Below are 13,546 nucleotides of genomic sequence, written 5' to 3'. Positions count from 1 at the left end.
AAAGAATTTACATAAAAGACAAAAGCAGGGGCAAATAGTTGTGAGCGAGGTGATGGACAGTAAGAGGCAGTGGCCAATCTGGACTTCCTTTCTGGTCTTAGAATAGCCGACTGGTGGCCTCTGAGGATAGGACCCCACCAGAAGTATCCAAAGCCCTTGCGTTTAGATATCACTGAATAAAAATAGGTGCAATCTCTGGGGAGGGCAATAAGAGTATTAAACATAAGGATTCAAATGAACTCAATCCTGAGCACTACCTGGAACATTTGGGAGATGTAGCTGTGTTATTCCAAGGGACAGATTCCTCCTGCCTCAAGTTTAATACCAGCTATTCAAGAAATAGACAACTTCTGTCTGAGTCATTCTTACAAGCTGAATTTTTATTTTTACTAAATTATCTATGTTAAAAAATCTGTGCCTGGTGTGGAATTTCACTCCATCAAGTGTTACAATGACTTTTCATTTTCAGTACAAGCAGGAGAATGAATGAAGGACAAGTGTTAGGAAACATGGCAATAAATTAGAATATAATTTACAAAAGCAAAAAATAAAAGTAACAGTGTACCACATTAATACTGAGTACAAAATAATAAGCAACAACTAATCACAATAATACAAAGGTAATTTCATTCTGTATTATTAAGGATACCTATGGGACATTCACTCAAAAGATTCCTAAAGAAATGAACTGACAGGAGAGTCATATGTGTCTCAAGGGATTTAATCAGTTGGGTACGTTTCCCTTTCAGTGTAGGGCGGGCCTTCATGCCAGTGGTAGGTTCTGCTCTCAGCCGCAGGGTACCAGCTTCCTTGGGGGTCCGTAAGTAGTCTATATAGCGCACTATTTTTGGAGGGTCTGCCTCTGTGGCTTAGCCTCCGGGGAAGACCCTATTGTTATTGTTTAGGAAAAGAATATTACAACTGACTAGAGAGTAGCAGTGGTATTGTGATGTGCTGTGGAACGTGATTTTCTCCCCCACTCAGATTTAAATTCAGGGTTTATCTGAAGATGTTTAGTCCTGTTCCATTCTGTGCTTGGTTCCTCCTGAACAGGTGACCTGACGCTGACCCTGGGCGCTCCCCGGCTGCCCTCCTCTCCCAGCACCAGTCAGGGGTCTGCAGGGTGCCCAGGACAGCCCTCACAGCAGTCATTTCCAGGTGAGGTTAAAAAAAATAGCCTTTAAGCAGTCATGTAAGAAATCTTTTTGAAAGAAAAACATGAGCTGATCTTTATGTTGGAGAAAAGCAGATCCGAATAGAACCTGTGTCTAGAATGCTACAGAACCACTCCCCTTTTGTTGATTTCACCAGGGCACATTAGCACCAAGTGAGCTGCTCTTTGCAGAGCACCAAGGAAATTCAGTGCTGGGGCCGCGCTGCCCACAGGCCGCCCTCCTTTAGACTGAATGGCTAAAATGGCACCGAGGCTGGTCTTGTAAGGGCAGCACAGACAGGGGCCCTGGCAATAGCCTTCAACTATTGTTAATAGCTCTCCTTGGGAGGCTCAGGGAGGTGAGCTGTGGGGTGGAGACAGCTGGTGATGAGACATAAATGACCACGCCCGAGCACACAGAGCAACATCCCGTGCTCACTCTCCACAGCAAATCTGAAGTCTGGGATGGTTTCTGAAGTCTGTGAGGTTCTCTTCCTTTCTGATAGCACCTAACCATCCACATTAGGTCATGGTATAAGCCATATGCCTGACATGGAGTTTCAGAGCGCAGTGACGGATTGAAGTCAAATACACTCTTTAACTGCATGTAGCATCTTTACAAAGTAGCCATGAGGCTGGAGCCGGAGGTGCTGGTGTAGCATGGTGGATCCACGTGCAGGACACAAGGCATATTCATCAAGAACCGCCGCTAGCTACGAGTGTTCAAGTACAAAACGTTAGTAAGAAACAAGTACCCTCTTTTTCTCCTTTCTTTTTTAAAGAAATTTTCACTGTCAGATCTTTTGATGAACATGATGTGAAACTTGTGGGTAGGGAATAGATGAGCGAGTTGATTTAAATCAGGGTGATTTGATTCTAGAATTTGACTTGCTCAAGAAACTAGGTTTCACATTTAGTTGCTGTTGAGAGTATCCATAAAAAATACAAAATACTTGGTTGAGTGACTATTAAAAGTATGCTTTATGATCTCTAGTCTTCATGCGTTTTCTTCTTTGGTTGTTATCCCTTGCCTACTTCAAACCTCACAGAAATAGCACATTTATGCGCATGCACACTCACCTACCCATACACTCCAAAGCGCCCGCACACACACACACTTGCTCCCATATAAATAAATGCCCTTCTGCCGCAGAAGGGACATATGGAACCCACCGCAATTGTCAGCAAAAGGGTCTGAGCGAGACCCTCGTTGTTACTGAGCCCGTCTATCTCTCGCATGGCATCGTCTCAGTAAGCCTAACGTGCGTGCAGCGACCCAGCGGGGCAGAGGCCGCCCTGTGGCTGGTGAGGATGTAAACACAAGCGAGTCCCAGAGACTCAGACTAAGAGCTGAGGCATCCTGCGGGGTGCCAGCAAAGGGCCCGGGGCTTCAGCCTCTACCGACCCCCGGGCTGGCTTCAGCATGACATTGAAATGTTTTTTTCTCTTAAACTTTTAATGGAAATCTCAGCTTCACTTGCACAACGGCAGGTTGGCCACAGTCTCTAGCACTGAATTTATAGACCTGCACAGCTGCAGGGACGGATGCGCCGCTTCCAACCGAGTCCTTCACTGTTGTTCAGTTTAACATGGTTTCTACATGGCTCACAGCAGTGTTCAGAACAGGGGGGTTATTCTTAAGGAAGTTAAGTAGAAGGAATAAAAATCATACAAGCTTTCCTTACTTTTGACTTATAATTGCTCCTTAAATTACAGTTCAAAGCCCATTTTTAGAATTTAAATCGTGGTGCTGTGGTAGTGAGATAAAGTATAGTAAATATTTTAAGCTATGATTTAAGGTTTCTGAATCTTCTTTACTTCCATAGTTGACCAAATCATAACAGCTACATTTTTAAACAGTTTTAAATACAAATGGATTCAGTGTCATTGCTAAATCTATAATAAAAATTATCTTAATGGTCCAAGGAGGTAAACAGGCTATTGGATTTACTCAAAAGAACACAAACGTTCCACAGTAAGCAAGTCTCCCTGTGCTGTTTGGATCTCTCCAATCTGGCATTCCCTCCTGAAACTGTGTCCAGCACTTTGGATCAATAAATCCTACTTCACAGAAGTTAAAATAATATTGAAATCCTGTCAGCTAGGGCTGACCAGTGGTTACGTTTTCCACAGGGTAATGTATTTGCAAGGACATCAATCCTCTTCCTCTGGGTGGCTCCCTTTGATGGACACATTTCCACGATGAAATGACAAGGCTCTCTCTCTGGCTTTCCGGGGGTCATTGTCCTTGGCAGGTCTTACAACACATCTGTCTGAAGTACGCTCGATTGCAGAACTCGAACTTCAGCACCAGCGGGCAGTAAGCCACTTTGTTCACATCTTTGCACTCTAACCAATGGGGGCAGAGAATGGAAAACAATTAGAGGCACATAAACAAGCACATAAACAAGCCGACAAGCCTGGATGTTCAGCAAGGACCTCCCCTTGAGCCAATCCACCTTGGCTCTCACATCCATGTGGTTTTTGTTTTTATTTTTAAGCTTACCCTGTCTGGGACAGCCTACCAGAAACATTCTTTTGATACATTTTAACACAAATTAAAAAAAAAAGATTGCAAGGCTTTCCTCCCAGACTTTTATAAGTATGGTGCATGCCCACTATGTCTTGAAAGAATTACCATTTGTTTGGATAAGTGATCACTTTAGACAGCTTCGAAACATGAGTCATTTTTCTTACAGCGCTTTTATTGCTTCTTTCTCAAGGGTTATTTTATTCAGCAGTGCAAGGTTATCCAAAATCAAACATGAGTTGCATTGTTTGATACCAAAGTACACATGTCTCGGGAGAATCTCTGCATCTGGGAGGTGTAGGGATGGGCCGGGGTGAATGAAAGGATTGCTGGCAGTGGCCTAGATTCAGCAACGACACTAGACAAAGAGGGAAACTTTGAGGGGTTGGCCTCAAATGGCAGCAGTCTGTGGGTTATGGAAACATGTAGAAATGTCTTTTTTTAATTTGGAAGTGAGACATGGCCTTCTTTTTTCCTATGTGTATTTTCTCCTCAGTGCTAGAATTGCCACAGTGGAAGCCTGAAGTCTGTACTTCTTTGCAGCCAGAAGGTGAATAAATGATTCTTTCTCCATCTCCCCTTGAGGCTGGTTACAGAAGATGGGGCTTAGGGCTGAATCTCAGAGAAAGGGACACAAGCCTTTGATTCTCAGCGATACCCCCCCACCCCCCAGGAACCCCTCTACTTCTAATAATGATATTCTTCTCCAGTCCTCTGGTCACTTTTATCTGGGGATTTTAAATAGTTTGTAAACCTAGTAATTAAATTTCCATATGCCTCCCAGAATCAAAGTTCCGCCCTCATTTTTCCAGGTGGTTACACTGAAGCATCCTGGGTAAATTGCTGAAGGTAATTAGAATCAGGCAGAACACTGCGTGAAGTTTAGCGGAACAGAGCAGTGCTCTGGTTGTTGTTGTTTGCTTTTTTCCTGGCTTCAGAAATTCTCCAAAGCTCAAAGAAATCATGTACATGGTACATGAGCCATGTGATAAGCTTGGGAAATTAAGTGCAAAGGCAGAAGAAAGTTTACAGTTCTTATTACTGAAAAGTCAGCTTAACAATTGCACCGATCTCACTTTCAAAGTTCTTTGAGTGAAAGACCTGAACCTTTGAACTATAACCTCCAACCCTCTGAAAATGTAAGCTCTGCTACCACTGAACTTTCTTAATCAAGACTTGATTTACAGAGAGAATAGAAGTTAGAAATTTGAATAGAAACTTTCCACAACATGATTCTTAGTAAGTTAACATTTTGGCTGAGAGCAGGTAGGAGAGATGTAAAAACTTTCTTTAAACTTTGCACTAAAATAAAGGAATCAGTCAATACTTTGTTGAGTTAAATTTGAGGTGAAAAGATCTCCACGTATTTTAATTTGGAGGTCACTTGTTTCTTTTTTTTTTTCCTCTTTTCCTCTCTGTCATAACCAGTCAACAGTAACCAAAAAAAGGTTTAGACCAAGAATATTTTTGTGGGAAAAAAAAAGTTTTATCAGGGTAACCAAGAGGGATATATTGTCAAAGTAATGTAGTTACTAAAACGGCAGGAAGAGCTGAGCACCAGCGATGAGAGGGGCCGCACGGGCTCACTTGCCTTCAATCCCAGGCCGCCCTCCGCAAGGGCAGCCCATCCACCCGGGGACGCCGCTGGCGCACAGACGCTGCAGCGGGGCTTCGCCGGGCGGCTTGGAACGCAAAACACACGTTAGCTTTGGTCTTCTTTGCCAAAATATAAAAATGATTTAGCTGATAATCAGATAGAGGAGGACTGGTTGTTTTAATAGTACAAGGAGATAAAATTAGAAGCCAGACTGCCTGGGTTTAATCCTGGCTTTATCATTTACAACTTTATGACTGAACAAAGCGGTTAACCTCTCCTTGCCTAAGTTTCCTCGTCAGCAAAGAGGGGTGATGAGAGGTCCCACCCTGTCTGTAACACGTGTACCCTATGCTGCCATCTTGTGCACAGAAAGTCCCCCATTAGGGAAGAATATTGAACTAGTGTCATTACGACGCCTATGAGTTTTTCCTTTAATCCTCACCCGAGGATGTATTTATTAAATTTTACAGAGAGAGGAAGGGAGAGAGAGAGAAGGGACAAGGATGGGGGAGGAAGACAGAGAGAAACATCGGTCGGTTGTCTCTCATATGCACCCTGGCCTCCTGTACACTACCTACTGGGAATTGAACTTGCAACCTAGGTACGTGCCCTTACTGGCAATCAAACCCACAGCCTTATGATGCTGCAGCCAACCAAGCCACCTGGCCCGGGTGACCACTGTTACTTATTATCTCTTACTAGCTGATACCAGTGAGTTGCACTCTGAACTTCTCAATGAGGGTGCAACATTTAGATCACTATTGAGAAAACATTGTCCTATAGGCACAAGCCAGTCTGCCGACCAAAAAGGGAATATTTCCTGGGAATATATACGACTTTATTGGGAGACTCATTACTCCATTTATGGGAGTCACTGGACCAGGAAAACTCTGAGAAGAGCAAAATACAAGCAACTTCACAGATTTTTCCTTATAGATTTAGACTTTGGTATCAGATTCAATAATACATAACACATATAGAGTAAAATAAAATATTGATAAGTTGTTTTTCCCTCCAACTCCTCTGCCCACCCATTCAGGCCCTCATAAATACAAACACTCGGGATCTGGCTCCTTAGGCGGGTGCTGGGAATGAGGCACCGCTCCTGGGCATGCAGCGCCCTGAGCGCCCTCCCGGGTCAGCAGCAGTGTGTAGCCCAGGGGCAGACTGGGGACCAGCTGCCAGTGTGTCCGTCTCTGAATTTCCCAATACCTCTGTTCGGTTCATTCCCAACTAACTCGATTCTGACTACCTTGACAGAAAGCAGGAAGTTAGCCTGGTTCCGGGAGCAGGATCAAGCTTGGGAGGTAGGGACCGCGTAAGAGGGTCCTGCCTGCACCCGCAGCACAAAACAGCGCTGAGAAGCACAGGCCTGGAATCAGGCCTGCGGGTGAACTCTGGCTCTGCCTCCTCCCAATGTGTGCTCGTGCTAGGCCAAGTCACCTCGCCTCTCCAGACCGCTGCTTTTTCTGCGGCGAAATGGAGACGGTGATAAGACCTGCTCACAGGATGCTGTGGAACTTACAGAGGTAAAACATCTAAAGCACGCGTCACGGCACCCAACACAGAGCACGCCACTTGCTGGCTCTCTCGTTACTGCCGCTGACACGCCTGGCGGGGAGACAGCTGTGCTGTACCGTGTGTCTGGGATCCACATCAATATGTACATAGGCTCCCAGGAAGGGTGACACATTGACACACGACAGCAAATAAACAGAAAGATACTAAACAGGGAGCAGGTAGATTATGATTGGGTGGGAGTGATCCAAGGTTGGGCTTTTTGATGAGATGCTAAAACGGTGACACTTGGGCTCTAGAAGGACATTCAGCCTGGACAGAATGTGGGGTTCCCACAGAGGAGGGGGCGCAAGGATCATTCCCTTCCTTCTTTTTGGTTTTGCGCTCTACAGACTGCCCACCTGGAAGAATCAGTTTTTGGGTTGATGAAAATCTATTCACCAAAGGGAACTATGACTGGTCTTTTATTCTGTCTTTTAACTCCATAAGAGCTTAATCTAGTAATAATAACACTAAAAATAATTTACCAAATGCCTCCGATGTGCCAGGAACTGTCTTAGTTGGCTTTATGTATTTATATATTTAATCCCTTTAAATGTATAAAACATCAGCTTTACACAGATGGCAAAATTGAAGCTCCAAAAGGTCACAGAAGCCATGCTGGGTCACACAGCTAGTTGGCTGAAGAATTGAGACCAGAACTCAGGTTTGTCTGACTCCAAAACCACTCTATTTTGGCAGTATTTTTAGCATCTGAGTGGGAAAAAAGAAGGGTTCTGCCTGCCAAAACTTCTGTATTCTTGGCTGATACCACTGATGGTAAGTCAACCCGTAGGCCATTATCAGGAGGTCTGGTCTGCCACCACCTTAGAGCAGGGAAGAATGTTGTTTGAAAGGAGGGTTCTAGGTCAAAGGCATTCAGAGTAGCCTGAACTTTTTTCTTCAGCTGTATCTTCATCCCTAAATTGTATAAAACTACATGAGTGAAAGGTGATTTTAGACACACCAAGACATTTAAAGTCCCTTTTATTATAGAAGGTTAAATGTACTAAAAAACATTAGTACCAGTTTTAAATTATGTGGATGTTCAGCCCCTCTGTCACTTTCTTAGCTTAGAGAAGACTGACTTGTTGAGTGCTTGGAATGACTCACTGGCGTTTTGCTGATGCAGTTGAGAGGCCTTAATTATAAAATGCCTCACTCAGTAGTGTGCCTCCTCCTCAGAACCCACTGAAAGTGTGAAGCAGTCTTTTTACTCTCACCTTTAAGCCAATACATAGCTTACACTGGTGATAAATAAAACCCTTCTGGACAAGTTGCACATAAATTAAACCACATTTTCCCACTGAACTCAAAACAGTAACAGAAAAGTTCTGCTTTAATTTCTAAACCGTCTTCAGTTGGCCTTGATATCTAGCTAATATCTAAAATATCTATGAAGTAAGAGTCTATGTCCAAGTAATACACAATTTGAAAATAAACAATTACACTGGGAGATCTAGTAAAAGGAATCTTTTAGTTTAGGTAGAATCTTTTGTAACATAATCTCTCTGTAATGGATGTATCACATTTTCTTCATACAGATACACTATGTCTACTGCTTCTTAAAAGGAGTGGAATCCGAGCCAGAAAGGTCAAGGATGTTAAGATGAAGGAGCCTGATTTGCTCTTCTATCATCATGTACAGCTAAGTACCCTCCTGGGGGATGATGACAAGACACTCTACCTTTCTTCTTGTGAGGCTCTTGGAAGGGTGGGAGGTTCTTACTATGTGGCTTCTAGGAATATTTTGCTGACCTAACTAAGTCTCTCCTTTTAAAAAAAACATGTGCCTCTCCCAATCCAAAAATAAAGTTTCACTTTACCAAGGCCAGAGATGTGTGGTGGGAGGGAGAATTTAAGGAGTATCCCCAAATTCTTCTTAGGGAGACTTGGGAATATATCCAGGGGTGAAAACCAGCTGCTAGGCCCTGCAATGTAAACTAGACCCATTCTTAGCATCTTAAGTCACTTGCCAGGTTTGCTGGGCCTTGCTGGTAACTTGGGCTTTGGTAGAATTGAATGATAAAATTTAGGCAACCTGTTTCACAGGCAACACCTGACTCTACTTATTACTGATGTGCCAGTGGGTTTTTTCCCAGCTGCTTTACATTAATCTTTCAAAACCCGGACCTAAAAGACATGGTTTCAAAATACTCATACTGAACAGAGGCTTATGAATGTAGGATGGAGTTGGATTCAGATTAATTGTGACTTTGATGCCTCGGCTTGGTCCAAGGAGTACAACAGCAACTCCAAAAATGCAGAACTCTTATATTTAATTCATAAAACCTTGCAAAGCCTGCCTAAGTGTATCCTTGAAGTGAGTTGCGATCCACAGGGACATAGCTTTCCATGACCCGGTTGGACAATTCAGCATGCCCTTCATCTTTCTTTGGAGAATGCATGCCCTCTGTGCCTGTAGGTTCTTTCTGACATTCAGAGGAAGAACGCAGTGAGTAGAGTTATGACCTAAGCACCTAAGGGTCTACCTTCTGGATTACAAAAGTACAACCAGCTGTGCCTGTCAAACTGCCCGCGGAGATGCAGAACTGCGCAGGAAGGGAACAGTAAAGGCTGCGCATGCGCGTGTGTGGTACAAGCGGGGACGTGAGCTCAGCTGTACTTTTCCTAATAAAATCGTACCTGAGCCCTGGACACTGTACATATTCAGACCGGATGAAATAGGTTTTGTTTGGGAATTTGATATCATTCATTGCACTGGGAACAGCAAACTTTTTATCCTCAAAGCAGTGATTCCTACCAACTAGGGAACTTGATTGATTTCATCCCGCCATGGACTAAGCCTCCCCTTTCTCTCTATGCTTTCTCTGCTTGTAACCTAGTCTCATTCCCTGAATGCCACCTATATCGAACCTTGAGGTTACATGATCCCAACACAAATCCAGAGTTCCCTCTAAACTAGATGTACAGGAATGTGAACTGGGATGCTGAGGGGGATTATGAGCTCTTTAAAATGGCTAAGAAAAGCATAAAGGGTCTTCCTCACCTCCTTGAAATCAAAGGCCTCACCTTCACCATCCCTTTCACTGACTTTAATACATTGGATGCTGTCTTAAACCCAAAATCCAGTAGCTGGTTCACTGCAGGGGTTTTATGAAATGTCTGGAGCTTCCCAGGCTTTCCTAGTCATTTACCTGGGGAGACTGAGACCCACCAAAGCCACAGTTCAACGGCGGGGCTGGCAAACCAATGTACACCAACCACACCTTCCCTGGGTTGGTAACCAGCTCACAACACACCATGAATCATTACCTGGCAGCAACAAATACTAGATGACAGAGTACCTTATGCAGCTGAGAAACTGAAAAGACTCATCATATAAACTACAAGGGAATTTGAAACTGCATAAAGATGAATAAAATGGCATTTGGGATAGAATTTCAGGTGAGCTTGAGTAGGCTAGTCCGGGCTGTCAGGTGCACTTGAACAAATCACTCTGAGCAGTATTTCAAATGCAGTGATGCCTACCATGACCGTAATTCACTCTCAGCTGCAAGGCAGCATTACCCTCATCAGGGGCAGTCTGTCAAGATCAAGCCTATAATGCTTCAACTCTTAGCTGCAGGCTTTCAGAAATAATAAAATAATAATAATAATAACTAAAGCAGATGTGGAATGTGGCAGATTTTATCTTCTTCCTCTTCCTATTTTCTTCCCACTGCTTGCTTTTAATTTTGTGACACTCAACTTATCTTCTTTCTCTTACTATCACCTCCATCTGTTTCTTCAATCTCTCCATTATTTTTGAAATTTAAAAAATATATATTTTATTGGTTATGCTATTACAGTTGTCCCATTATCCCCTTCATTCCCCTCCACCCTGCACACCCTTTCCCACCCACATTCCCCCCTTTAGTTCATGTCCATGTGTCATAAGTTCTTTAGCTTCTAAGTTCTTTTATCTTCTTTTCCCATATTATTCTTGTCCTCCCCGTCTATTTTCTACCTACCATCTATGCTACTTATTCTCCATACCTTTTCCCCCTCTCTCCTCCCCCTACTCCCCCGTTGCTAATCCTCCATGTAATCTCCATTTCTGTGGTTCTGTTCCTGTTCTAGTTATTTGCTTAGTTTCTTTTTGTTTTGTTTTAGGTGTGGTTATTAATAATTGTGAATTTGCTGTCATTTTACATGTTTTTTATCTTCTTTTTCTTAGATAAGTCCCTTTAACATTTCATAAAATAAGGGCTTGGTCATGATGAACTCCTTTAATTTGACCTTATCTGAGATGCACTTTATCTGCCCTTCCATTCTAAATGAAAGCTTTGCTGGATAGAGCAATCTGGGATATAGGTCCTTGCCTTTCATGACTTGGAATACTTCTTTCCAGCCCCTTCTTGCCTGTAAGGTCTCTTTTGAGAAATCAGCTGACAGTCTGATGGGAACTCCTTTGTAGGTGACTGTCTCCTTATCTCTTGCTGCTTCTAGGATTCTCTCCTTCATTTTCACCTTGGCTAATGTAATTATGATGTGCCTTGGTGTGTTTCTCCTTGGGTCCAACTTCTTTGGGACTCTCTGAGCTTCCTGGACTTCCTGGAAGTCTATTTCCTTTGCCAGATGGGGGAAGTTCTCCTTTATTATTGGTTCAAATAAGTTTTCCACTTGTTGGTCTTCCTCTTCCCCTTCTGGTACCCCCATAATTCGGATGTTGGATTGTTTAAAGATGTCCTGGAGGTTCCTAAGCCTCTCCTCATTTTTTTGAATTCTTATTTCTTCATTCTTTTCTGATTGTATGTTTTTTTCTTCCTTCTGGTCCACTCCATTGATATGAGACCCAGCTTTCATTCCATCACTATTGGTTGCCCATGCATTGTCTTCATTTCACTTATTGCAGCCTTCATTTTTTCATCTAATTTGTGACCAAAATCAACCAATTCTGTGAGCATCCTGATCACCAGTGCTTTGAACTATGCATCTGATAGGTTGGCTATTTCTTGGTCGCTTAAAAGTACTAGTGTGGGGCTTTCAATTCTGTTTGAGCCATCCTTTTTTTTTTTCCCTTTGGTCTGGTCATGCCTGTTACATATGAGGGGTGGACCTTTAGGTGTTCACCAGGGCGGGGCACCACAGTCGCTGGGTTGTGACGTTGTATGTGGGGGTGGGGTCCGAAAGGGAACAATGTCCCTTGCTCTGCTCTCCGTTGGACCTCAGTCCCTTCCGCTGCTTCCCCCGAGCAAACTGGGCCCCTCTGGTAGCAATTCCCATGTGGGTGGGCTTGTGGAACCCGTGGGACTTTCCAAGGACCTCTCCTGTGAGGCTTCGTGTCTCTCCCTGTGTCGTAACCCCCCACAGGTGTTTTCAATCAGTGTCCCGAGGCTCTATTTCCCAGCGCTGTGATCCTGGGTTGCATGCAGTGCTTTGCTTCACAATTGCCGCCTCTCTGGGTCTGCCAGTTGCCACCCCTCGGCCGGGGTCTGCCAGCTGCCGCTTGTGCACTCAGGGTCCACCCACTGTGGTCTAGTGCACCCCAGATGCCTTACACACCTGGTCCCAATGCTCTCTGCTCTCCATGCCTTGACCCACAGGCCCAGCTGCCGGACTCCGCCTCTCCTACCAGTCTGGATGAATGGGTCTATTTTAACTTCTTGGTTGTCTGACTTCCATACAGTTCAATTTTCTGTCAGTTCTGGTTGTTATTCTGTTTCTAAATTGTTGTTGTCTCTATCTTGGTTGTGTGAGGAGGCACGGTGTGGCTACCTATGCCTCCATCTTGGCCAGAAGTCTATTTTTATTTTTAAAAACTTTATTCAAATTCCATTATTTTACTATGGTTTTGGGGGACTAATGTGTTTCATTTCCCTACAGATACCTAAATTCCTTATCATGATTAATAATTATCTTTGAACCTTGGGAGTCTTACTGAACACCTCCATCTCTCTCAGCCCCATGTCTAATTGTACATCAGGTTATTTTTTTTCCTTTCCATTTTATTTTCCTGTTTTTCATTTTGTTAGCCTCCTTTTGATCCTTGCTGTATCTGCCTTAGTTCAAGACTTTATCATCTCTAGCCTAGACTCTTTGAACAACTTTCTAACTCTTCTCCCCCACGAGAAGGCCCCCCCTCTGCTCTTTGACACTCGGGCCATCCTAAGCATGTCACTCACCAATTTCCTTCCCTTGTTTCCTACATTTGTAGATAGAGTCCTAACTTTCTTCCACTGAACACAGGACCCTCTGAACCCAAGCCCTCCCTCTCTCTTTATAGCTTCATTTCCTCTGCCTGCTTATCGCAGCTTTGCTGAGCAACCTCCAGGCCACTGTGCCTGTATACTCTTGCTCTCTGCCAGGAATGCCCAGAATCTCAATGTCTTCTTGGCAAACTGTGACCCACCCAAGGGACCCACTCATGCTTGCCTTCTCCACGATGCTGCTGCTGATTACCCCATCCTCTGTGGGCTCCTGTAGTATCTTTCCACCCTGTTACAATGCTGCCTAGTTGTGATGATTACTTGTTCGCATGTTGCCACCCTTACTAAACTGTAATCCATCTGAGGACAGCCACCTTGTATTCCTTTCACAGTATCTTTGCCTGGCACATAGTAGGTATGTTTGATGAGTAAATGAATTAATGGTTGAATAAATGGAGCATATTTTTTTTAAAAAACCATTCCCTTGAGGGATGGACAGATAGATATACATGTGATAAAGCAAGTTGAGTAAAATGTTAATGCTAAAATCCAGATGG

General features: G+C 43.7%; 1 protein-coding gene across 1 annotated transcript in view; it reads right to left on the bottom strand.

Moving 5' to 3' along the window:
- Window positions 1–457: 457 nt before the first annotated feature.
- Window positions 458–13,546, bottom strand: part of ADAMTS6 (ADAM metallopeptidase with thrombospondin type 1 motif 6) — a 238,208-nt gene continuing 225,119 nt past the window's right edge. The window contains exon 25 of the mRNA XM_045848398.1: window positions 458–3,502. Coding sequence (XP_045704354.1) covers window positions 3,393–3,502 — 110 coding nt within the window. The 3' untranslated portion in view covers window positions 458–3,392. The remainder of the gene's footprint in view (window positions 3,503–13,546) is intronic.

Source organism: Phyllostomus hastatus, unplaced genomic scaffold (genome assembly GCF_019186645.2).
Source record: "Phyllostomus hastatus isolate PE091 unplaced genomic scaffold, TTU_PhHast_1.1 phas_contig_58, whole genome shotgun sequence".
NCBI classification, from domain to species: domain Eukaryota; kingdom Metazoa; phylum Chordata; class Mammalia; order Chiroptera; family Phyllostomidae; genus Phyllostomus; species Phyllostomus hastatus.
This window is presented reverse-complemented; position numbering and strand designations above follow the sequence as displayed.